The sequence below is a fragment of the Carettochelys insculpta genome, chromosome 26 (assembly GCF_033958435.1).
Source record: "Carettochelys insculpta isolate YL-2023 chromosome 26, ASM3395843v1, whole genome shotgun sequence".
Taxonomy (NCBI): domain Eukaryota; kingdom Metazoa; phylum Chordata; order Testudines; family Carettochelyidae; genus Carettochelys; species Carettochelys insculpta.
The window spans coordinates 10,958,725-10,984,016 of NC_134162.1; the positions used below are offsets into that span (position 1 = coordinate 10,958,725).

The 25,292-nt window shown below is 48.7% G+C and overlaps 1 protein-coding gene across 1 annotated transcript in view; it reads right to left on the minus strand.

The window, feature by feature from the left end:
• SLC41A1 (solute carrier family 41 member 1) overlaps positions 1 to 15,705 on the minus strand; it is a 35,062-nt gene extending 19,357 nt beyond the window's left edge. Inside the window, exons 1-2 of the mRNA XM_074977621.1 lie at positions 15,632 to 15,705; positions 11,536 to 12,935 (exon numbers count right to left, since the gene is read on the minus strand). Coding sequence (XP_074833722.1) covers positions 11,536 to 11,916 — 381 coding nt within the window. The 5' untranslated portion in view covers positions 11,917 to 12,935; positions 15,632 to 15,705. The remainder of the gene's footprint in view (positions 1 to 11,535; positions 12,936 to 15,631) is intronic.
• Between the last annotated feature and the right edge of the window lie 9,587 nt (positions 15,706 to 25,292).

Genomic DNA, 25,292 nt, shown 5'->3' on the forward strand with positions numbered 1-25,292 from the left:
CAGCTGACAAAAATGTCACTCTAGGAAGATCAGCAGGCCCTGAATGGCCACAGACCAGTTACAGGAGCAGTTACTGGAGAAGCCTAAATGTATTACACCTACACGGTTAGATGCGATTCAGTGTGGCCTACAAAGAAACAAAGGTAGAACAAACCTTCTCTTGCATACTGCAGCATCATTCTGAGTTTCCGTTGGTTAGATGGGAATCTCTGCAGGCCCAGGCCGAGATCACAGACCTTTTGTTCTAGGGGGCTGTACACACACCACCTAAAAGAGGGTCCCCTGCCTTGGAAACCTCATGTTGTAAATAGCCAAGACATTTTACCAACCCAGAATGGAGGTACAGAGAGATCAAGCGTTGGGCAGTCCCTTGAAGTGTTTGGCAAAGCCAGGGACTGAACCCCAGCCTCTGTCCCAATCCAGTGCCCACCCCCCCCAGTGTGGGGGATGTAAACACAGACACACCACAAACATTTCTACTGCCCTCCTCCTCTGCCAACCCTGGAATAAGACAGCATGACATGCTCTTGGCTTTGGCCTGAGTAGGATGGTCTTATTCAGGCTGCTAAAGAGGAAGCCTCTGTTCTCCTCCCGAGCTCTGGAACCTGCCTTGCTAGGAGACACGCTGCTGCCTACTCCACCTCCACAGCCAAGCCAGTTTCCTTGCGGTAGATAGAGCGCACAACCCCTGGGCTGTTCAGGAAAGAGGAAGAATAATTGCAGGGTGAAGAACTCAAGAGCAGAGCAGCTGGCTTCCTAAGGAAGGATTTGCGGGGGGGAGACCCCAAACCACTGAGGCCACAGCTGAAAAACAGAAGGCTAGAAAACCCTCAGGGTTTACTTGACCGATGCTTTACTTTCATCAGCGCTGAGCAGATGGCTCTCAGTAGAAACTGTCGCTTTGCTCCCTCAATAGCCTAGCTCCTGCTTGGCCGCAGGGGGAACAAAGCGCTGTTGGAATACGTTAGGGTGGCGACAGGAGTGTCTCAATCTCCAAGTAAGGCCCTCTGCCTGCCCCACAACTCAGAGATTACACAGCTTCCCTTAGACAAGGTTACCACGCCCACAGAGTTGCCCCACAAGATGGTGGGAATGCAGACAGGACCCTTTCCCCCAACTCCCGTGGTGGCACATCTCTCAAAAGCAGGAGGAACTCCAATCCTGAACCTGCAAGTAAAGCTGTCTCAGTGTGCCTGGCAGTCCCCCACCCAGCTGCACCAATCTGTTGTCTAATACCTGGACTGTAAAGTTCTTTGAGGCAAGGACTGTATTAACGCCTGCCATAGCTGAAACTGCCATTGCTATGGCACTGCCAATTCCTCACAGTAAAGGCTGGGCCAGGCTCACAGAGCTCTATCAGCACCAGCATCACCAGACGCTCCTGGAAATCTGCCACTGAATGTTCCCAAAATTGACTTATTTGCAAACCCAGCCCCTGCTGCTCTGGTGATGCTCACTAAGGCCTTGTCTAGCTGCACTGCCATCAGAGCAGCTCTAGACTGGCAGAGATCCCAGGCGCTGGCCAGAGGAGTGCTCTTGTGTATTATAAGGAACCGTGCCCGCTTAACAACTCACTGCAAACAGGTAACACTCCACCTGCATTTGCGACGCTTTCCCCGGAGAAGGATTTCAATCCGCTCTATTTTCTATGCCCTGCTCTTTGACACTGGGACATTGGCCATCAGAAAAAACAGGTTCTCTGCCAGATTCTCAGCATCACAGGACAGGTCTTCTTGGCAGGAGTGGCAGTTTGAGAGGAACCGTTTCCAATGGAATTAAGAAGACATCCTGGCCATGTTTCTATCAGTCTGTGGGCATGGGTGTTTTTAAGAACAATCATGTAGGTCTGGAGCCAAAGCAGAACCAAAGGCCTCACCTAAACCACCTGCAGGCCCTGGAGGTGCAGTCATAAGCACCATCATTGGCCTGTCACACCTGCTCATCAATCCAACCACCTTGCCAGCTTTCCCAGAAACACAGAGGAAGCGGCTTGGGAGATGGATTTGCCTGGCTGCTTTTAACCCTTCAAGAGGAAGGACTGTATAGAGCTTAGAGCAGCAGCCTGAGATTTAAGCCTGGGTTTTGTTTCCTGTTCAGCAGCAGACTTTTGACTGACCGAATACAAGTCACTTCATCTTCTCGCTACCTCAGTTCCCAATGGAGATGTTATTCCCTGCCTCACAGGCAATGTTCCCTCTAATCTTTCCCATCCATGTGCAGAATAACTTCATGTGCACCAAGACATGTGAGAATGGGCACCACCAGTAGAAACAAAACCTAGCTGCAGGCGCTCTGCCTATTAGCAGTGCAGCACTTGACTCCCTCCTCTAGCTGTCCGACCGGCCAGCTTACAGGGAACACTGCTCCCAGGGACACTGCTAGTAAAGCCCAAGAAGCTCACAGTCAATGGTAATGGAGCCGTGCCAGAATCTAACACGGATGTCGATGAACCTGGTAGCACTTGAGGCCTGAAACACGTCCCACTTTCGTAAGGTGGTCTCCCACTGAACCAAATGTGATTTTCCCAAGGTGCTTTGGCAGTTTAGGAGTGTCATCCAGTATTGCTGAGCGACAGCATGGGTTAGCCCCACTTGGCAAACGTGAATAATGCAGCAGGTCATTTACCTGCAGACCCCGTCTCCCCCACCCCAAACCAGCAACTCTGGCAGAGCTGGGACGAGAGCCCAGCTCTCTGCTGTCCTTCATCCACCTGAGCAGAATCCTCACGCTCCCAGGCGGGTTACCGTAAGGAGCTAAAGGGAGTGCATTTGAGACAAGTGATTGTTCTCAGCTCCTGGCTTGGGGCCTCTGCTTGACTGGGGAGGGCTTCGCTAAATGCCACAGCTTCTGGGTCAATACCTGAGTGCAGAGCAGGTGAAAGGTCCACACCTCAGGGGGCAGGAAGAGCAGCTGTGCCCTCTGGAGACTTTTTGTTGGCCGCAGGGCTTGTCAGACCGGCCTCCTTTAAGGTCACGGATTGTGCCTGCCTTCTCTTTCCCAGAAGGGCTATTTTTAGGCCTGCAGTGGGACATGCTGCAATTACTGCACTGCCAACTTGGAAGGGGGACCCCATCAGCACATGTGCGCTCAACCGTTAGTTATGGTGCTTCCCACATGCAAATCGAGGGAGTCAGGTGTCCAGGGGGCCGCTCATGGAAGACGACACAGTCTCTCAATCTAATTTGAGTTGGAGCAGGAGCAGCAATCGCTGGGTACAATTCCATGGCTCTTGATCAGCTGGTCAGACGAGATCACCGGATAGGTCCTTTCTGAGCTCCCAATAAAATACCTGTGGATGCACCCTGACACCTGGGCACATCCCACTCTGACAAAAGGCTCTTCAGAGAGGCAGTGTGGTCTAGTAGTCACAGAATGGGAATGCGAACACCTGGGTTCCAGTCCCAAACCTCCCACTTCCTGACCAGGCCATTTCACATATGTGTCTGCTGTATCTTCCATGGATCCTCCCAAGAAACTCAATGAGATGTGTGTTCGGGCTGGATTTCAGAGGCATGGCCAATCTGTGGGGAGTGAACGGGGGTCACATGCCCCCCACGCACCATCAGTGATGCACCACTCCGACGAAGAAGGGGTGGATAGGGCAGGGAGGGGCCAAAGCAGGGGCACATGGCTGGCTGGTGCCCCCAAGGAACCCGCCTCCCCAGTTGCCCCGTTCAGAAATGCTGAACAGTGCCTGTGCCCTGTAAGCTGTGCTCTTGTGCAGCCACGGAGGAGAAATTCCAATGCTTCCCAGCTGACTAGCAGAGCGCTCACAGCCAGTGGTGTGTCTCTACTGGTGGTGCACATCTCCAGATGTGTCAGTGCACGCCCAAAAGTGATTCTGCATGTGGATGGAGAAAGATGAGAGGCAACATAGAGCTGAGCTCCTGCAGCTCCCATGATTCCGTTCTGCAGGGCACCTGCGAGCACCCTGCACCTTTGGAGAAAGAGTCCAGCTATTTATTTGTTCATCTGGGGCTCCTGGAGAGCTTGTGTGCCTCCTCCATCTACTGAATCCAAGCCAGCCCTTGTGGCAACACTAGGGCAGCACAAGCACGACCTAAAGAACACGTTGGGGCCTAAAGAACATGGAGGGTTCAGTCCATATCTAGCCGGCCTTTTGCATAAATTATACAATTAATTACACCACTACTTTGCCACTGCACTACACCAGGATATCCAAAGGGCAGTAAGAGCCTCCAGCCCTTCCCCTCTCTTGAGCACATATACTGCCATTGTACAATGACCTTTAAACGTCTGCACAGGTCACTAGTGCCAAGAGAGTTGCTCTAATTTGTAACAGAGCCTGCTACAGCACATTCCCTCAGCAGGGCAGGCACTGGACCAAGTCAGGGATGATCCTGAAAGAACGGGGAAAAAAAAGCCATATCCAAGGAGGGAAAGCCAAACTTTTCACCTGCCTGAACAGCTCGCTAGCTGCGGAGGCTGGGATCCAGGGGCACCTGCCAATGTTCTCAATGTAAGACATCATACAGCCCATTGCATGGAACTATTTACAACAGCCCCAAAAACTGCCTGGCTCCTGGGGGTACAAAGCTTGCTGCAGAAGAGCATGCCCAATGAACTGGTCTAGAGAGATAATGCAAACCTTTTGCAAAAAAAAGCTTCAAGAGACACCCGTGCCATTGACAGAGGTGTTCCAGCCCCTTCTCACTCCTTCAGCAGCATGAGGAGAAAGTGTTTCCAAGGCGGAAGAGGAGAAAGACAGTAAGCATGAAGACCTAAGTGATCTTGGGGGTTTCAGCAGTCTGCTCACTCATCTACTGACTTGAAACTTGGGCAGTGCCTCATCTTGTGCCAGGACTTCCCAAGGCAGAGCCCTTGGGCCCCTCTGGGCCTGGCATTTCACAGCTCCTGGGCCTGCTGCACCAGTTATCAATATAAAACAGACTGCTCAAGCCCTGACAACTCTTTCAAATGAAGTAGTGAACTTTGGGTATGATCTTTGGATGTACTAAATCCCTTTAGCATGCAAGAACTAGCCACGTCAGAACCCAAGTGTCAATGAAGCCCAGCAAAACTTCTGTTCTTAAGTCCCATTAGCACTAATTGACAGTCCAGTCTCTTTCTGAAAAGTGCCTTTGGAACCCAGAGGTTTTTGAAAAAGTTTTACCAAATCAAGCTTTGACGTTCCTAGGATTAAGGAGAACCAGAAATACATAACAGGAAGATAGGGGACTATTCTGCTTCACATGCCACATTGTCAAGTAAGCTCCCCTAGGAGAGAGTACTATGACACAGAAGACACGAGGAGGAAATTGCTTCACTCTCAGACCACAGGATATATTTGCAGCCCCAGCAGTTTGGAAGTAGGAGTATCTTGAGCCTGAATTTGTAGCCAATGAGAACAAACGTAGAACCATACCAAGGTTTTTTTTTTTTTTTGTTTGTTTGTTTTTTTTAAATTTGCAAGCCACACACACTTCCAGCAATCACCACATGTTAAGGTCATGGATTATACTTGTAAAGTTCAGGCGGTAGCACAGGCCATTCAAAGCTGCCCAGCTGCCAAGTGGAGCTTTTACCAGTCCTGCTGAATTAGAGAAGACCGGAGCCTTTGTAAAAGTGCTCTTACTTCAAGGACAACAGCTGCCTCTAAAACTCCGTCATGTGTTCTGGGTATCCATATTTGGGGCTTTCCGAGCAGCACAGTTCTAAGCAGGAGCAGGAGGCTCCTTTTTCAGAGCCTGACTCCAAAGCATAATGTTGAGTGATTGCTTGAGAAGAGCAAAGCACCCGAGGGAGGACACAAGTGAGGCCCTTGAGCACCTGAGTAAAACTCTGTGGCAAGGTATGTCTCTTGTCCCAGTGCCAAGATCCCACTATATCCCTGGAGCACTCGTTCAAAAGGCTGGGCCCCATCTCTACCCAAAACCAAACCCAGAAGTCAGGCCCCAGGCATCTATAATACTTGGTGCCATCTGCAACCTGGGGAAACGTTGTTTCAACACCACTTAGCTTTGGATCATTTGACTGTGAAATTCAGGGTGTGTATGACATGCAGGTGACAAAGAGGTCCCATGTCATGCACAGGTCTCCTGGTGAATTACAGGCACGTGCCAGGACCACAGTCCCACTCCACCTCTTGCATAACCTTCTGCAAACTGGACAATGATCAAGGAGAGTAGACACGTGACGTCTGCCCTAGCTCTTTCACTCTCCCCTGCACACCCTGTCTCCAGCCCAATCCCAGCTGGCAGAGTCAAGCTGTGCTTAGGTTATGTTACAAGCAAAGAAGAAAGCTAACTGCATGGGCAGCTCATTACCCAGCAGCTCTCAACGACTATGTTCAACAGAGAGCAGGTTAACAGAGGCCTAAGAAGACACAAAATTGGTACCTGCTGCAGCAAAAATGACACACTTATCTGCAGATGTGGCTACAACACAAATGTGTAAATGTGCAAGGTTCTAGACAAAAAATTTGCATCCAATTAATGAGCCACAAATATCCATATCCACAGACACTGATATCCACAGGAATAAAGCAGATATCTGTGGATTTGAAGGGTTCTAAGGTTTGAGTGTTTATGGATTTCTCCTATTACACAACATGCCTGTCATATGATATCTGAGGTCACTTATCATCCCTCATGTTAGTTATGGGAATATCTTAACCTCTGTAACAACAGGCCTGGGAGGTGCACTTACTGGGTGACAGCCAGCTATGGTGGATACATTAAAACCAACGTAACAGGCTCAGCAAAGAAGGAGGTGCCCATCTACAGAAACAGACAACCTTCCTTGCTCAGTCCACCCTGGGAAAGAGAGCAACTGAGCCCTGCAACCAGGACTAGAGGGCACAGCCAACATGGCGTGGTTCTTTTGGTGGACAGGGACTGGGTCAATGGCTTCTGGTTAGATAAGTGTGGCAGGCTTTGCACACTGGTCAGAATCCAAATGTACAAGAGGTAGGAGCCCGTCTGATCCAGAAGGCGGCTCCCCTTGCTGAAGGGCAAACCTCAGCACGCTCCAGAAAGTCACTGGCACAGTAAAGTAATGTACACTGGAAAAAATAACCCCAAGTATACATTCAATATGATGAGGGCCAATTTAGATACAACTAATCAGGAAAGAGATCTTGGGGTTATCACGGATAGTTCTCTGAGAACACCCACACAGTGGCAATCAAAAAGGCAAACAGGATGGCAGGAATTATTAAAAAAGGGATAGAAAATAAGACAAAATATTTTACTGCCCCTTTATAAAAACTATGGTATGCTCACATCTTGAATACTGTGTACAGATGTGGTCTCCTCACCTCAAAAAAGATATCTGGGGATTAGAAAAGGTCCAGAAAAGGGCAATTAAAATGATTAGGGGTGTGGAACGGGTCCCATATGAGGAGAGGTTAAAGAGACTGGGACTTCTCAGTTTAGAAAAGAGGAGACAGAGGGGATATGATAGAGGTATATAAAACTGAGAGGTGTGGAGAGGGTGAATAAAGAAAAAAGTTATTCACTTGTTCCTATAATACAAGAACTAGAGGACACCAAATGAAATTAATGGGCAGCAGCTTTAAAACTAATAAAAGAATGTTTTTTCACACAGCGCACAGCCTACCTGTGGAACTCCTTGCCAGAGGAGGCTGTGAAGGGTGAGGACTATCAGAGAGTTCAAAGAAGAGCTCGACAAATTCATGGAGGTTAGGCCCATAAAAGGCTATTAGCCAGGGGTAGGAATGGTGCCCCGGCCTCTGTTTGTCAGAAGCTAGAGATGGATGGCAGGAGACAAGTCGCTTGACCATTGTCTTTGGTTCACCTGCTGTGGGGCACCTGGCACTGGCCACTGCCAGCAGACACGATGCTGAGCTAGACGGACCTTTGGTCTGACCCAGTAATGGCCATTCTTATGTCAGCAATGGAAACATTTCAACAGCGCAAGACATCGTTAGCCAACATCACTAGCTTTCACTGTGTCCAGACCACAACACCCAGCAGGGAAGAAACCGTCCTGAACTGCCATGTGCAAAGGAAGATCAATCCCTCTGCAGTGGGGAACATCTGGTCATGATAACCAAGGCGCTGCCCGTTACCATTACTGAGTTACCTCCTGATTTTGCAGGACAGTGAGTCAAAACAGATTGCGTGGGTGTTCCTCCCATGGCCTTTAGAGCCATCACTTAAATACCAAGGCTGGAGGGAGGGAGGGAGGGAGTGAAGAGCTGGCAGCACGCACTGCATAGCAGCACGTCCTGTTGCCAGTCTCCCAAAGAATGAAGAAGTTTGATTTGCTGCCTTCAGCAATAAGAGGGCGACCAAACCAGAGAGCTGCCGTGTGGCCCCACCTCCACCCCTCTGCCAGGCTACTTCCCCGCTACCTTCACAGCCATAAGAGCCAATCTTCACGGAACATTCAGCTTGATTTAGAGTTTCCAGAAGAGCAGGGGCTTGAACTGTTCCTGTGGGGTGGGTTTTCCAATAAGCACGCCAGTAAAGCCAAAGGAACTGCCAGCCAGGCGAGACTGGGGTCCGTGTCGTTCAGTATCTCCACAGCAGCCTCCACTAACTGCTCTGAAAGGAGCTCCATGAGTGGCTTTAAAAAGACAGGTCTGCTGTAAATGGGAAGCAGGGTGGGAAGGCAAAATACTGTTCTAGCCCCAGCCAGTGAAGTCTCACTACAATTATTTCTGTTTCGATTTAACCATCCCATGGCAGCTCTGACATGGTAGGATTAGCGCACTGAACACCGGAATGAAACCAGCTGGCTACCATCTCCATGCCCAAGCCCGTGCTAAATGAAGGCCAGCCTTAATGGTAAGTGACTGCAGTTGTAAGTGTTCTCATGTTGCGCGATCTAAGGCAGCGTTTCTTCAATTTTTAGACCACAGAACGCCAAACAATAATATTTTTGATGTGGAACACCTATGAAAGTTCTCTTTAAACAAAGCAAACAAAAAAAACTGTTAGACAAAAACAGCAACATACACAGCAAAAGCAAAACGAAGAACTTGAATCAGGTACTCGAGCAGTGAAGAAGAAAGTCTGGTTTTAACAACACAAAATACAGACCGTCCATGTATTTTTCCAAATGCTTGCACCACACCTGTGAGTTGTCCATGGAACCCCAGTGTTCCGCAGAACATAACTGACAAGACACAGGTCTAAGGTGCAGCACACCACCGCTCAGGACATCTGTAGGGATTTTCATTCTAACAGCAACTCTTCATTAGGACTGCTGTATTTTGCTCACATAAATAACCTCATGTAACCACAGACAACTGGTATCTTAAGCCCTGCATCAGCTTTTACTTCCATTCAGTTAACACGTTTTTGCCCACCAGCTGTGTGACATTATGGCAAAAGACAAGACCAAAGAAGTCCCTTATCTTGCTCTGGGTGGTCAGGAAGCCCTGCACATCACCAGCCCTAGCGGGCACCTGGGAAAGGGTAATGCTGCTGTTCCACTGCCAAGGACACCAATGCAGGGAACACCAAGACCTGAGCGTGACTTTGGCACCAGATCTATGGTCAGTTAGGTCACCTTCCCCACATGAAATCCAAGCAAATTACACAGCTTGTTCATTCCAGTTGCACTTCCTGCAATGTGAGTCACCATTCTCAGGGTGAGAGGCTACTACCAAACCCTAGAGGTTCAGGGGGCTGGAACATCACATCAAAATCAAATCGGATGCTTCAACTTTCCAAGGGAAGCCTTCCCACTCCCCTGCTGGACTTGGTGCTGAAAGGGCAGAGGAATCTAATGTGCCCTGCCAATATCATGGAAAGCAAAGCCACTCACCCACACAGAGCAGTAACGCGAGATGCTGAGTTTTAGAACTAGGCTGCCCAGTCCCATTCCCAGAAAGCTCTTCCCAACTCAGATCCATTTGGTCTCCAACCCAGCCCATGGGGCAGCATAAGGACAGAGCCAGTCTCCTTGGTTAACATCAATCTAGCGAGAGGGCTCTCTGGCTTCCCGCAGCCTGCAAACTCGTCCCAAGTTTGATGCCAGGAAGGTAGCAGATTGTCCCAGCATCTGTTCTGAAAAGCCACCTTGTGGGAAACAACCCCCTGCAGCAACACAGCTAATTCCAAGTGGAGCAGCAGGCCAGGGACCAAGGGCAGAAAGGGGGCCATCAGCATGCCTCCTTGTCTCACATTTGTGCTGTATGGACCATGACAGGAAGAATCAGACCTTCACCAGGCTGTGCACATGGAGCTAAGTGCTAAGGCAGAGAGTAGCCCCTATTGACTACAAACTTGAGTCTCTGACTTCCAACTCCAGTGAGAGATCTGGCAGCATGTCTCTTCATTTAACAATAAAGTTACAATTAAATCTTATTACAAACATGCCATATCTACACTTACAGTCTTATAACAATGAATTAATGTTTCTAGTCTGTTTTGCCTGACTACTAGTTCTTACTTGTTGTAATTTCTGAGCTTTCAATTCATTTCTCAGCCAACTGAAAAGTAACACGTGCAAAGGCTGACACAAGTCATATAGGATTGTTCTGTTCTGTGCTTTTGTGGTGATGGACCTTGGCCAAGCATGGCAGGGGCGTCAAGCCAGTCTTAAAGACAGACAATATACAGGAAGGGACAGAGGCAGCACAGAAAACAGTGGAGCATACTAGAAAGAGAAAAGGAAGACATTCTGCACAAATGCAGCTTTCTATATTCCCCCACACTTATATCACAGAAATACTGTCATGGCTTCTTGGTATAAGAGACCTCATCAGGGAATATTCTGGAGACATTTGTTCCCTGGGTAAAAAATGAAAATGTGCCAAGTGTAAGCAGTGCAAAAAGATGCTGCAGGGCCTATTTGCAAGAATGGAAGACAAACTGCTTATTGAGAGAAAATGATGCGGATGAAGGTAAGGACATGGCCCAGTGGATCAACTGGTTTGCAACTTCAATAATCCACTTTGCAATGCAGCATTCTTCAAGACTCTCTCTATGCCTCTTAATATAAATGGGATTTGACATATGAATTCCCAAGCTCTTTGCTGTGTTGGATGTTGCTGGAAAAAAAGTTTAGCTTAGCTAATTCTTAAGGCTTGTTTAATTCGTTAACTAGGTTTAGAATCTGCCGCTCAAGGATACAATGCAGAAAGCTGCAATAATCTAGAGTTGCCACAGTGTGTCATTTTCTTCTCTGATAATACCTAACTCACACCCCTCACTTTAGAACATCACAGCCATGCAATACAACAGTGACCATAACTCATATTTCCCAATGGAACCCCATTCTATACTTGTTTATTCCAAAACCTAAGGTGCCAGTGAGTCCTATGTGGTGCACTCCAAAATTAAGTGCATTCTACGCATCATCCATCTGAGCTTTTTTTTGGTAAGTTTATTTAAATCACTGATTTATTTTGGTGATTCAAAGAACATTTTTAACTCACTCATTTAAATTGCCTTGATTTAAATCAATTCCAAGCCAGCCACCCAGTCATCCCAGCATTTGAGTCAGTCCTGCCTTGGACCCCAAATCCCATGACTTGGCTCCTGGCTTGATTCAAGCCCAAACCATGCACCCCCCATGAAGAGTAGGCATTAGACTTACCTGTACTATGTCCAGCACCATGCCAGCAGCTACCGTCCCAAACCCAGCCAGCAGGAAAGGGAAGAGCACCTGCAGCCCAATGGAGAAGGATGTCTCCTTGAGAGGGGAGGCAGGCTCAGGGCCTTGATCTGTGCTAGTGTCATCACTCTCATTGCTCTGGCTGCCATTTTCCAGCAGGGCATCCTCTTCTCGCACCCCTTTGGCATTGGCCCGGGACTCCAACACCACCACCTCCACCCCGGCCGGCTCCAAGAACTCCGAGGGCTCCACCAGCTGCTGCCGGTCTGGACTGGCAAGGCAATCCACTGGCACAGCCACGATGGGCAGCACCACCACCCCATTGGCCTGGTGAGCCTCTTTCTGCTCCAGCACGGAGGACATGCTGAAGGGCTGATGTTCCCCACGACCCTTAAACTGCTGGGATTACAGCTGGCAACTGTCCCAGGAAACACCTTCTGCCAGGGACTTATGCCACTGCCCCTTCCCGCATTCAGATGCCACTTCTTTGGTTCTTGCACTCCTGCCCTCAACTTCAGAGGCTGATCTCCCAGCAGAGATCCCCATCAAGCACAATCCAAATACAGGAGACACCAACCAGCAAGCCAGCAGAGGAGGAGGAGGAGATTCCAGACACAAAACGTTGGCTCTCCTTTTCCTGTTCCCAGATGAAGGAGCCCTAGAAACACACACACCCTCTGCCAGATTCTCTTCTTTGGTTCTTGACTCTTTAGTGCATCTTCTGCCAACACCTAGTGCGTCCTTCACCCAGGCCTGGCTCCCCCAACGGGACTTGTGCTCAGTTGCTTTTAAGGGGAAGAGGTGAAAACCATACAACAGAGTTAAAGAGTCTTTCAAACCTGGCTGTGATAAAGCAGGAATTTATAAAAAAAGAATTTGGGGAGGAGGGAATCTGAGTGCTATCTTTTTAAAAGAATAAATAAAGTCCCCTTATTTCCAGCTCCCTGGGGCATTCCAGCTTAATTACTTTTCCAGGCAAGGAACAGGGAGGATCAGAGTTTAAAAATAAGGCGCCGCCTGATAAACTCTCTTCTTCAGAGCCACAGAGCTGCTTTCGTCTTCCCTTAAACCTTGCTTTCACAGGATTTTAGACAGCGCAGAGGAGTTTGGGTTGTCATCCAGCAGCGGACAGCACCAGCCTTTTCATGCCTAATAGTCTCTTTTCCGTGCTTTCTGTGGAACAGCTACGTCCCCCGGCAAGCTCCAAATGCAGCCTTGAGCCTGTCCGTGTAAGGGAATCTCTCACCTTACAACACGTGGCAAGGAGGACTCCCAACTAAAGGAACAGGAAGTTCCCGGATAGGGTTACTTGGGCAGCACAGCTAATCCAAAGGGACGGCTTGGCACACACCATCCCCCAGGGGTTGCCGTCGTCTTTCCACCTTAAAACAGGAAATAAACAAGGGATAAAGATATTTTATCTAACCTTTCCACACAGCCAGCACAACAGCTCATTCATTCAGCAATCCTTCCCACCCAGGCATGAACTGGCTTTCAAAGCCTCGACTATTCGGCTCTCCAGAACTACGCTGCTGAACTTGTATATGCTCCCCCACAACTTCTAGCACACAGTCATGGGACAGAGTCGAATGGGGGTGGGGGTTCAGGGAGGAAGAAGAGATCTCCCAGCTGGCGAGGACATGGTTGGGGTGCTCCTGCACTAATGTCACAAGACAAGGAGAACAGATGTGACCAGTCCAGAGGACAAATATTGTTCAGCCATTGAGAATCACTGTTGCAACACTAGGCAGCAGATGCACACATGTCCCCAAGTGGCCCACTGCAGGCTCCTGACAGCTGAATGTACGGTGTCTCCTGATTTCTAGGCCAAGATTTCCCTGTTCCTTTGCAAGAAGGATGAGAGTGAGCCACAGAGGGACACTACAGTCAATGGACACAGCCCTTAAGTGGGCAGATGTGTGCGTACTGCTGCCCTCTGCTGGACAGAACCATGAGTGCACCATAGGCCTTGCATTGCTAGGGGAGCTGGCAGCTCAGAGTCCAATCCCTGCTACTACAGTACAGTGAAGTAGCTTCTTTGTTGCCGTACATCTCCCCTAGCAAGTATTAAGTTCTATTCCATACTGCTGGTGCCCCCAAAAAAGGGGGAACATCTGCCCTCCTCCCCAGACACCATTCCTTAGGTCTGATCCTGAGAAGAGGTGGGAAAAGAGAAGGTATTTTGCCATTGCGGGATTAGAAAGAGGACTCTCAGCTTCGCTGACCCAATCTTGCAACAACATAAAGCCACTCACCTGGCAAAATATGCCCTGAATGGAGGGTATGCAAAGCTAGCTGGACCCCAGTCCCCACCAACGGAAAACCTGACATGAAGCTACAAAGTTCCAACCAGCTACCTTGACAAGTCTTCCTAGTCTCATCTCCCTTGTCATCCAGGAATCTTTATGGAGGTAGAGGAAATCTCATCGTATTACACTCTAAAACCCATCTGCAGTAGTAAGTGTTAATATGCTGAGCAGCATACACTGTTGCTCTGTTAGCTACTATCGCTTAGCACTTCCTCTTCACCCTCTATCTGATGGCCTGTGATTTGTCGCTATTAGCCATACCACTATGCACAGGTATGTCAGCAAACACACCTTTGGGTCCCACCTCAGAGCCTTCTCTCTTCCTGCTCGCCACAGTAACTGTTTGGATAGACTGTCCATTACCCTCAACCACTAATCTAAGAATGAAAAGCTACCATCACACACATAGCTAGGAGCTGGAGGGAGGGGGAGACCACTGCTGGGGTGGGCAAGATGAAGCCCACTGACCATCTCATTGGTACCTTCAGGCACAGAGCAGCCTTATGCTGTGGCTCTCAGCAGCCTCCTGCTCCACTTAGCTCTCACCAGCCAATAGGGGCTGAGAGATTTTGTTGGGGGTGGGGGTGGGGCTGGGGCAGCACATGAAGCCGCCTCCTCCTCCTCCCCCCACCCCAGGAAGAGCCTGCTTCTGCCCACCTCATTCCTCCCTTTGCCCACTTCCCTGCCCAAACCCTCTGCACACACACCCTAGGTCACAACCCCCTCCTACACCCCTCCCCAAGCCAGAATCGCTCTTCTGCACCCATTCTTCCAGACCCTGCACCCCCATTCTCTTCCCCCAGATTACAACCCCTTCCTTCACCCGAATTCCCTCACAGACCTCACAGCCTCTCCTGCACCCCAGTCCCTTACCCCAAACTCCCTTCTGCACCCTACCTCCATCCCAGACCTCACACCCCGTCCACAGACAAGTGCACTTCACCACTTACCACCATCTTGGAATGGCCCCCATCAAAAATGACTGCCCGCTCCTGGGCCAGTGGGAGCTCAGAGACTTTGCTCGGGAATGGCAGCAGTATGCAATGCTTCCCCCACCCTTCAGCTGTCTGGGACAGAGAGTTACATGGAGCAGGAAGCCCACTTAAAGCAGCCTGGGACTGCTCTGAAGCAGCTGACTGTTCTATGCCCAAGGTACCAGTGGAGGCAGCCTGTGGGCCAGATCCAGTAGCCTGATGAGCTGGATTTCACCCATGGGCCATATCTTACCCACCTTTGAAATAGGGGAAAAACTGGACTGGCCCAACCTTCTCCCTCAAAGAAAAATAAATGCATCCTATCCCACACTGGCTCCCTGGCATGCTGTCCTGACTGTACATGCCCTTGCAGCCCTGCAGAACACGTCTCAGCCCCATCCATGTAGAGCCCCACGGTAGGACTCCTATTACTGGGACACACCCATGGATACAGGAACAGTTAAGGGGTGCTCACAGCCCCTGAACCCCAGGGTAAACCCTGCACTGTCAAGCAGGGAGTAGGGCAGCAGCTCACATAAAAACACTGCTGCCCGGGTTCCAGCACCTGTAGGCAGCAGGAGGCTGACATGCCGCAAGCAGGCTGCGTCTAACAGCGGCTTCTTCAGACCCAGCGACATGCAAGTGACCAGCCCAAGCCCCGGAGAGGACGCAGGTCCCCCCACTCAAATGCAAGTCCGCAGCGGCAGCAGGAGTGCGTGCAGACAGGAAGGGGAAGGAAGACAGGGACATCCAAGGGGGGGACAAGTAGCTCCTACTCGCGCCCCGCGCACTGACCTGCTGCCAGGCCTGTCCGTCCCCTGCCTCCGCCTCTGCCTCCAGCCCGGCGCGGCGCGGCGCGGCGCTACCGCCCCTACATAGCCACTGGCCCCGCCTGCGCCCGGCGGAGCCACCACGGCCAAGGCAGGGAGCTTGACATCACCAGGCGCCAATGGGAGCGCAGCGTCAAGGGAACTGCCCGCTAGCGATTGGATGGCGCTTGCTGACACCACAGGCCGCACGCCCCCGACTAGCGATAGTTGCGAAGAGTTCGATGGGCATCCGCGCTAGCCAACTGCAACTGGGAGCAGGCCGGCAGGCGGAGCGACGGGACGGGCCTCGTCGCTAGGAGGCGGGGCTGCGGGGCGAGGGAGCCAATCACAGACTGCCTGCCAAGATTCTCCGACTGGTCCGCACGTGTTTGTCTGGGCATCCTTAGGGAGCGTGGTCTGGGGAGTGGGGCTAGGAGCCCGGACTCCTGGGTTCTCTTCTAAGGCGGGAGGAGGGTTTGGGAAGCTCGGGCTCCTGGGTGCTGTTCCTAAGATAAGGGAATTAGGAGCCTGGATTGCTGAGTCTTGTCCTTAGCCATTGGAGAGAGGAGTTAGGAACAGTGTTCTCGCTAGTGTTTTCTAGCCATGGACAGAAGAAATTTTGTTACGTGAACCAGCGATAGAAACACGTACTGCCGACTGTGGGCACTCTGCTAATAAACTGGGTAGCACCTGAATCTCTCCTGGGTGGCCACCCAAGCACTCAGTTTACAGGGAACCCTGTTTGGGAGCAATGTTCCCTCTTGATTTTTTAAATCTGTGGACAGAATGAATTTTGTTATGTGTATCAAGGTATAAGTAGATTTGTACTGCCAATAGAATATGGATGTAAAATCCCCTTTAGTTAACTGGTTAAATACTGAGGCTGTGGCCACACTTGGCCAAACCTTCAAAAAGAGATGCTCATGGCCAAATCGAAGAATACTAATAAGCTGAACTGAATATTCAGTGCCTCATTAGCATTCACATGCTTCTGGTGGCAGCACTTCGAAAGCTCCGCTTTCGAACCTGTGCGCCTTTTTGAAAGGACCCCACACACTTTGAAATCCCCTTATTCCTCTTGGCTTCTCATTAGTATTCTTCGATTTGGCCATTAGCATGGCCATTTCAAAGATATGGCCAAGTGTGGGCACAGCCTGAGTGTAACTCGTTAACCCATTAAATAGAGTGGGAGGGTAACTACGGAAGCTGATCCAGCCCAGCTGCGTTGGAATGGCCCCCCTGCCACTGACGGGGGCTGCTCTGGCTGGGCTAGTGCACCCCCACCTGCAGGGCACTCCAGTGCAGCCTCCATCTGCAGCAACCCAGGCTGGACCAGTTCCCATCCATGGTGGCCCTGGTGGGGCGGGGCATCCTTATCTGGCTGAAGCAGCCTTGGTCCCCAGTGCGCCAAGGGAGAGGGATGTACAACCCAGCCAGAGGAGTCCTTGTCCACAGCTTGTCAGCTACACTCACCAGACCGCAGCCGCACCACGGAAAGTAAGGAGATACATGCTCTCATTCCCAATCCTGTTTATGACAAACTCCACTCCCCCTCCCAAATAAAAACACAGATAATGCAAGTATCAGAGAGGTAGCTGTGTTAGTCTGTATCTTCAAAAACAACAAGAAATCTCATATACTAACATATATTCTGGAGCATAAGCTTTCATGGGCAAAGACCCGCTTTGTCAGATGCATGAGTTGGGGGGAGAGGGGGTTTCAGAGGAGGATCCCCTACAGGTAATGCAGTAATTCATGCTGCTGCTAACTCATTGCTCACTGCTCTGAATGAGTCTGTCTCTCTAAATGAAACGAGTTTCTCCAATTGATTCAGACAGGCTGTTCAATTATTTTTTTTAAAACACACAGTGGAACTTTTGACCAGTTGTTTTTCCTTCCTTCCTTCCTGCCTTTCCTTTCCTCCCAGGAAATGGTCTACAGCAAGTTACTGAACAGAACTGATTACGTGATCCCAGGCTTGGTGCCTTAGAGACAGATCCTGAACCAATGACTTCTGCAGCATGGTTGGGGGGGCTTCGAGAGGGCAGAGGAAGCGCAATACAGGAACTACTTCTGGTCTGCTGCCTTTCCCCCGCATCCCAGTCATGTATTACTGAAACTGGTGAGCTCATCACTTACAAAGTTGTGGAGCAAGAGAGGAGTTCTGATGGGGACCTCATAGGAGTTATGTTTTGTGTTATTCAACCCCTCTGTACTTCAGGGAATTACCAGCTAGTTTTGCATGGGTAATTGTCTTTCTTTTAGTATTTGGGATGGTTGTTTCAGAAGGGCATAGTGAATTGGACACTCTTGAAAGCGAGATTGGCACTGATAGCTAGAATTAAGCAAGATGCTCTCTAGTAAGCTTTCCCACAGCACTCTACTGATGGTACCTATGTACAGCTCTGACAGTGCACCTGAGTCCCACTCCCCAGCGCTTAATTCACATTGCCACACTCACAGCTCCGCCAGTGCATCTCAATCCCAATTTTTAGCACCTACTGTCTTTCCAGCTGGGGTCCCTACACACAGCCCCGCTGATGCATCCAGTGTCTTATTAGAGAACAACAGATTTCTGATTCAGCCACAAAACATACTGCTTCTCATTCTCTCTCTATATGGATTTCGGTGGGTGTTCTAAGCTTTGGTGAGTTGGCAGTTGCTATGGGCTGAAGGTAGCCACCTAATCTACCTACCTGTTTTTTATGTCATGCTTATCCTTACGGAATCTGAGATGATGGCAGGGGAGACTTTGGAAGGTCATAGCTTTAACTGGTATAAATCTGCATAACACCATTGATCACAATGAAGTGATCACAGTAGAGCTATGCCAGGTGAGAATCTACCCATTATTTCATTGCTGATATGTAAAGTTGTCTTCCCTTTTGCCTAGTCAACTCATATTTTCTTGATTGCTCTCCCAGAAATGGTGATCTCTTTTCACTCTCTCTTAAGTAGCAATGGGATTGCATAAAAATCTGGATCCCAATGTCCCTGAGCTGTGGAGAAATTCAGATCTAGTTTTCCCGCTAGGGTGTGGGTCACCATTTTAGGAAAATGCCACTCCTGCACTGCATAAAAAAGACTCCATTGTTTAACCTTTGCATGTGTTTGCTCCAGCTTTACGGAGATCCACAATGGATTTCTATTTTCTTCATTAATCTGGAAATAGCAGACGAGTGGGTGTATGAAAATCAGTTGCATAACGCATGCAAACAACGTAATCTGTTAACATGGCGGTTAATGTAAATGTTAATCTAAACCTCTGTTGGCTCAGAAAGCACCCGCTTTGTTTTGCTATGCCTGAGGTTTTGAAAGCCTGTTGCTGCCCAGATAGGTGTATGTGGCATGTACTGTGTGTAGATTTCTTTTCCAGGCGGTGCCTGAAGGAGCAAATGACCAGGGAATTCAGCAGCTGACCGTGGCATTTGCAAAGACAGCTGGGGGTATTTAAATCCTGCTCTTAATTACAGTGAGGAAAATACAGCATTGCTGGTGCTATTGAAAGGGAAATTTGTCCCCATGTCTTAGATGCAGGTCAGATTCAGAACCTTATATCCATTACCTCTGAATGTTGGGATTGCCACACACTGGAGCTAAACTTTATGTGTGAACCACATGAGCCTGCTGAAATCAAAGGGACTTTCGCCTTTGAATACAATTGAATCAGAGTTCTGTTTATGTAGGAAATAAACATACATGTTATTCCCATTTTTATCAATAGTGGTGGTGGTGGAGAGCAGAAACTAAGGTTCAGATCCACACAAGTATTTCAACTCTTAATTTCTATTGATCAATGGAATAAAGCACGTCAGTATCTGAGGATCTGGATGTGAGTGACACAGGAGGTCTGTGGTGGGGTCAGAAGATGGAATCTAGATTTCCTGTGTAAGTGACCAATTATTTCCTGCCTTGTCCGTTCAGCCAGCCATATCAAACTCCACCACTAAACTCTGTGTGTGTTTTATTGGGGAGGGGGAATGATACAAGTCCACTTCCCAGCCATCATCCCCCTCTCATAATGGCATAGAAAGTATGCTTATAAAGTTTGTGGATGGTTCCAAGGCGGGAGGAATAGCTAGTGCTTTGGAGGACAGGGTTATAATGTAATTCAAAATTATCTGGACAAAATGGAGACATGGTCTGAAGTAAATAGGCTGAAGTTCAATAAAGACAAAGGCAAAGTACTCCACTTAGGAAAGAACAGTCACAAACATGAACAAAATGGGAAATGACAGTCTAAGAAGGTGTACTTTGGAAAGGGATATGGGGTCACAGTGAACCAGAAGGTAAACATGAGTCAACAGTGTGACAGTGTTGCAAAAAAAGCAAACATGATTCTGGGAAGCATTTACAGGAATGTCATAAGCAAGAATGACAAACAATTCTTTTGCTTTACTCTTCACTGATTGGGTCTCAGCTGGAGTATTGTGTCCAGTTCTGGGCACCCCATTTCAAAACAGATGTAGACAAATTGGAGAAGGTCCAGAGAAGAGCAAATATGATTAAAGGTTTAGAAAACGTGACCTATAAGGGACAATTGAAAGAACTGGGTTTGTTTAGTCTGAAAAAGAGAAGACTGAGAGGGGACATAATAGCAGCTTTCAAGCATCCAAAAGGTTGTTAGAAGGAGGAGAAAGAATAATTATTCTCCTTAACCTCTGAGGGTAGGACAAGAAACACTGGGTGTAGATTGCAGCAAAAAAGAGTTTAGATTGAACATTAGGAAAAACTTCTTACCAGGATGGCTAAGCAGTGGAATAAATTGTCCCGGGAGGTTGTGGAATCTCCATCATTGGAAATTTGAAGAACAGGTTAGATAGACGTCTATCAGGGATGATGTAGATGGTGTTTGGTCCTGCCACGAGGGCAGGGGACTGGACTTGATGACCTCTCAAGGTCCCTTCCAGTTCTAGTGTTCTGTGATTCTATGTGTAAGACAAAGCTGAGTTCTATTTTATACTCCTTTCCTTAGGGAAATGATTCCAAATTGCTTCTTTCACAGTCATGTTATAAAATGAATAAGTGTTTATTTAAGGGAACAATATCAAACCATCTGGATTTATTTCAGCCACAATGACATCATGCCAGATTTTCTAACCTTCTTTAAGGGATCTGATGAAGTGGGTCTATCCCATGAAAGCTCATCACCGAATACATCATTTTTTTAGTCTTTAAAGTGCTACATTTCTGCTTTTTTGTTTTGTTGGGGTACAGACTAACATGGCTATCTCTCTGTTACTATTCATCCGTGAGGCCATTTTAAGACACTTCTCTCCTCAGGGAGTGCAAGCCATCTCCAGACCAGGTGCAAACTAGCTGTGCTCCTTTGGCTTTCATGTACAGTAGTTGAGTATCTTACTCTGGCTCACTGAAAAATGAATACAAGGTTAATGTACGATTATTAGGTGGAAGCTGTAGCTCCCACTGACTTTAACAGGAGCTGTGGATCATGATGCTCCATCCCTGCCATTGCACTCAAAATCACAATGAATAGAAGTGCAAGATCAAGCCAATTCATTAATCCTCACCACCTCTCCACCCTGCTGTGAGGGAGGTATGCATTAACTCCATTGTACAGCTGGGAAAACTGAGGCATGGACAGGCCAAGTTACCCCCAAAGTCACAGCATAAGTCTATTCTGGACTTTGGAGTAGAATCCTGGCACACTGACTCATGCATAGGTATGGGAAGTAGGGGTGCAGGAGAGAAGCAGTAGCAATGGCGTCTGGTTCATCCAGTCAAGGAGAGTTGCTAACGTGATTTCAACAGGTTTAAAATGGGGGCAGCTCAGCACCCCCACCCCAAATATAGTTCTTGTACTTTAATGTCTTGGCCACAAGATCATCCTGCTTCTTTTGTTCCAAAGAACTCAGCTTTTAGACCCTTTTCTGCGCCCTGTATCTTTGTCTTCTGTACAGGTTTTGAAGATCCTTGTGGTTTGAGTCAAAAACAACACACACATGCAGAAGTGTGACCTTGTTTATTAACGGCCAGGCCAGCTGCATGCTCAGGAAGTGGAGGCATGAAGGAAAGGCCCCTGACATGAGAAAATAAAAATAGATAAGGTCCAAATAGCCTGAACGGACATGGAGAGATCACACAGGCGGGAGGATGAAAAGGCAGGAAACGGGTCTCCAATTGCTGGGCAGCAGGTACAAAAGACAGCAAAATGCTTTGAAAAGGAAACATTTTACAGTCTGCCTCACTGCATCTGAGAAGATTAAACCTGTGAATTTTACAGCAGCCACATCATTTTTAACAGTAGTAAACCGTGACTCTGAAAAACTGCATTGTGCAGGAGCTTAGTAATGGACTATGGAACTATTTGCCACTAATTGGATTAAAATAGAGGGCCCATGGTGGCACATGCTGTGAAAAACAAACCACGACAAAGTCCCTGCTCTGAAGAGCTGACAGACTAAATAAAAAAGATGGATAAAGAGCAGGTAGCAGAAAGCAAGTGCTATTATTCCCATTTCACAGCTGGGGAACTGAGACTCAAAGGTACCTAATTCCCATGCTTCTGATGTGTGTCATTCCCAAGTCTTTGAATAATTGGGAGAGAAAGATGGAGTTGGCCAGGATCACACAGATAATCTGTAGCAGAGAGGAGCTCTGACTCTGTATCTTCTGCTTCCTAGATCAGTGTGTTAGTCACAACATCCTACAGTTCTCAGAATGATTACGGCCCAGCCAACGTGACTTAATTCTGGTCTGCCAGTGGCTGTGTATGGCATGAGGGTGCTAAAGGTCAGTCTAATTCTTCCTGGGACAGGTGTCCATCTTACAAAAGAACCCCACCTTAGTTAGGACGAGCTGGTAGTCTTAGCAGAGAAGACAAGGGCTCAATGGGCCATACAGCCTGAATTACCTCAAGACGGGTGACTCCAGGGCCAATGCATGAAGAATAATCGGATACAGGGGTCCTTCTAATTTTGTTTCCATCCATGGGCAGAATAAATTTTGTTCTGTGCAGCCAGGTATGTGTGGATGTGCACCACCAATAGAAACACATGCTGCCCCTGGTGGGTGATTGTGGGTGTTCTGCTAGTAAGTGGGGCAGCACCTGAATTTCTCCTGGGCGGCCACCCAAGCACTCAGCTTACAGGGAACTCTGGGATGCTCTGTCAAAAGACAGGATTGAGCGCTCTGTTTACCAGCTCAAAAGGGAGCACCCATCAACTTTTCCACGCAGATGGGTAGTTTGAGACATGACTGCGCAGCTCTGGGGTATTCAGATTTGACCCCCCGGCTATGTAAGGCATAACAAATACAGTTAAGCTTCACCCCCACAGGTTTCCAGGGTTTTCCTTTGTGCTGAAGCATCTGGGCAGAGCACAGCCGGCAAGGCCCTCACTTCCTGTGTTCTGTGAAACCCAGAGGGGTTCCTGTGTGAACAGCTGCTGACTTGGCCACAGAGTGGCCACCTGTTGTGCAGAAACCAAAGACATGCCTAGTAATTTTTTGCCTCAGTCTGGATACAGCCCAAGCACTCGTTTAGCTTCATAAAATGGGCTGGAAACAAAGCGCTATCATGGGACAACTCAGGGGCCTGACTGAGGGTGGGGCTGATATTAACAAGCTGGGAAACAACACCAGTGGCATTTGTCAAAACAAAAAGCAGTCAAGTAGCACTTTAAAGACTAGCCAAATAGTTTATTAGGTGAGCTTTCGTGGGATAGACGCACTTCTTCAGACCAAAGCCAGACCAGACTCAATATTTAAGGCACAGAGAACCAAAAACAGTAAGCAAGGAGGACAAATCAGAAAAAGATAATCAAGGTGAGCAAATCAGAGAGTGCAGGGGTCGGGGAAGCGGGGGGAGGTCCAGAATTAGATTAAGCCAAGTATGCAGACAAGCCCCTATAGTGACTCAGAAAGTTCCCGTCCCGGTTTAAACCACGTGTTAATGTGCCGAATTTGAATATAAAAGCCAGCTCAGCTGTTTCTCTTTGAAACAGTGGCATTTGGTCTCTCTTTTCTCCCCCGCAAAGGGGCGACTGCTGTCTCTCCACAAAGCCGGGCTGGGTGAATCTTCTGTGATGCCCTTAGTCAGCGACAAAAACAAAGTTAATAAGAGTACCTAGAACTGTAATCATGAGAATTAAGAATCCTCAAGCCTTAGGAAGGGTAGCAACTCTCCTGCTTCAGGATATAAGCTCATGAGTAGGGGTCAGGCTCCCTGGGTGCACTCTGCAGCTTATCCCACAGCTGTCTCCTGAGTTTCACACATCTTCTTTTAGAGCTGCTGGTGCTGACCACTGGTGCATGGACCGGTCTGGTATCGTGATTTTTGGTGCCTATTTTTGCTTCCCTTCTCTGGTCCAATCACTCTAAAAGCAAGGTGTGAAATTAACCTGCCTCATCGTTTGTGTCATGAGTCAAGTGGGCAGCTAGTATCCAGTGTGTCACAGCACTAATATGGTTACCACTCAGTCATCCTCCTGCCTGTGAAGCAGCCAAGGACCGGTGTGCACTCCCAGCCACAGCTGGTTTATTAGATCCCAGGTTAGTGTGAGCAGCCTGTCCCCATGTTCCTTGGCATGTGTGTGTGTGTATGGCACAGGTTTGGAACACAGCGTCCCAGAGGTCTTCAAGAGCATCCCTTGGGACCTAACAAAACAGTGGGAGTAAAAGCACAATGGAAACTGCATGAAGAGTTGCTAGGGTCATATTTGGTGGCTCAGAGGTTGACTCTCACATCCCATCACCCCAGATACTGGCCAGCCAATAGGGAAATCCATCATTGCTGAAGAGCACTTCCTCTTTCCACCCCCGCCCCCCACCAACTCCCTGGCTTCAACGGCCTCTCACTGCGGTCATTTTCCTTCCTGCTGAGAACTGGCCATGGCTTCCTCTGTCTGCCTGTCATCACCGCTCTTAAATCAGTCAGAGGGGCCTCTGTTGAATGACGCAGGGCACTCCCTTCCCTCCACGTTGAGCTCTTTATCTCTGCAGCCCCTGCTGTCCCAGGAAGCCATGACACAGGAAAGCAAACCTCAGTCTCCTGCATGGCAGCTTGGTGCAGGTGGGGCATACGCCTGGCTGTGTAATTGAAAACATTTCCCCAGGACGGCATTTCTGATGGCATTAACAGGATTTCTGCTCCATAGGATGCCCTGTTGCTAACACCCTGCTGCTCGTTCTCTACATCTTGGCTGACAGCCCTGCCGGAAGAAGCCTACAGTGCACAGCAGCATGGCTACTTTGGGAGATTATAGGTGGACTGTGAGTAGCAGGGGAAATGAATCAGTCAGTGGCTAGGAACATTGCAGATTTCTAGCTCAGCTGTATCCCTGACTGGCAGGGCTGGCATGTCAGGGAAATGTGCAGAGCAGGACTGAAGCACATTGGCAAACATTCTTATGGGGAGCTGGGACAGGATGTTTATCCCACACACACTGGAAAATGCTCAGAACCCAATTAACTTGCTTGCTTGCACCTGGATGACAGGCCAAGCTAGACCTGTACTGGATGACTAGTGAATAGTTAATGTGACCAGTGTTCCCTGTAAGCAACTAGACTTTGTTGCCTGTTTCTGGTAGCAGAGCAAAGAAGATGAGAAAACAAGCTCCATATCCCTTACTCTAGAAGGGTCAACCCCAGAGGTACTGTAGGAAAAGAAACCCTTAGAAGGCTAGGTA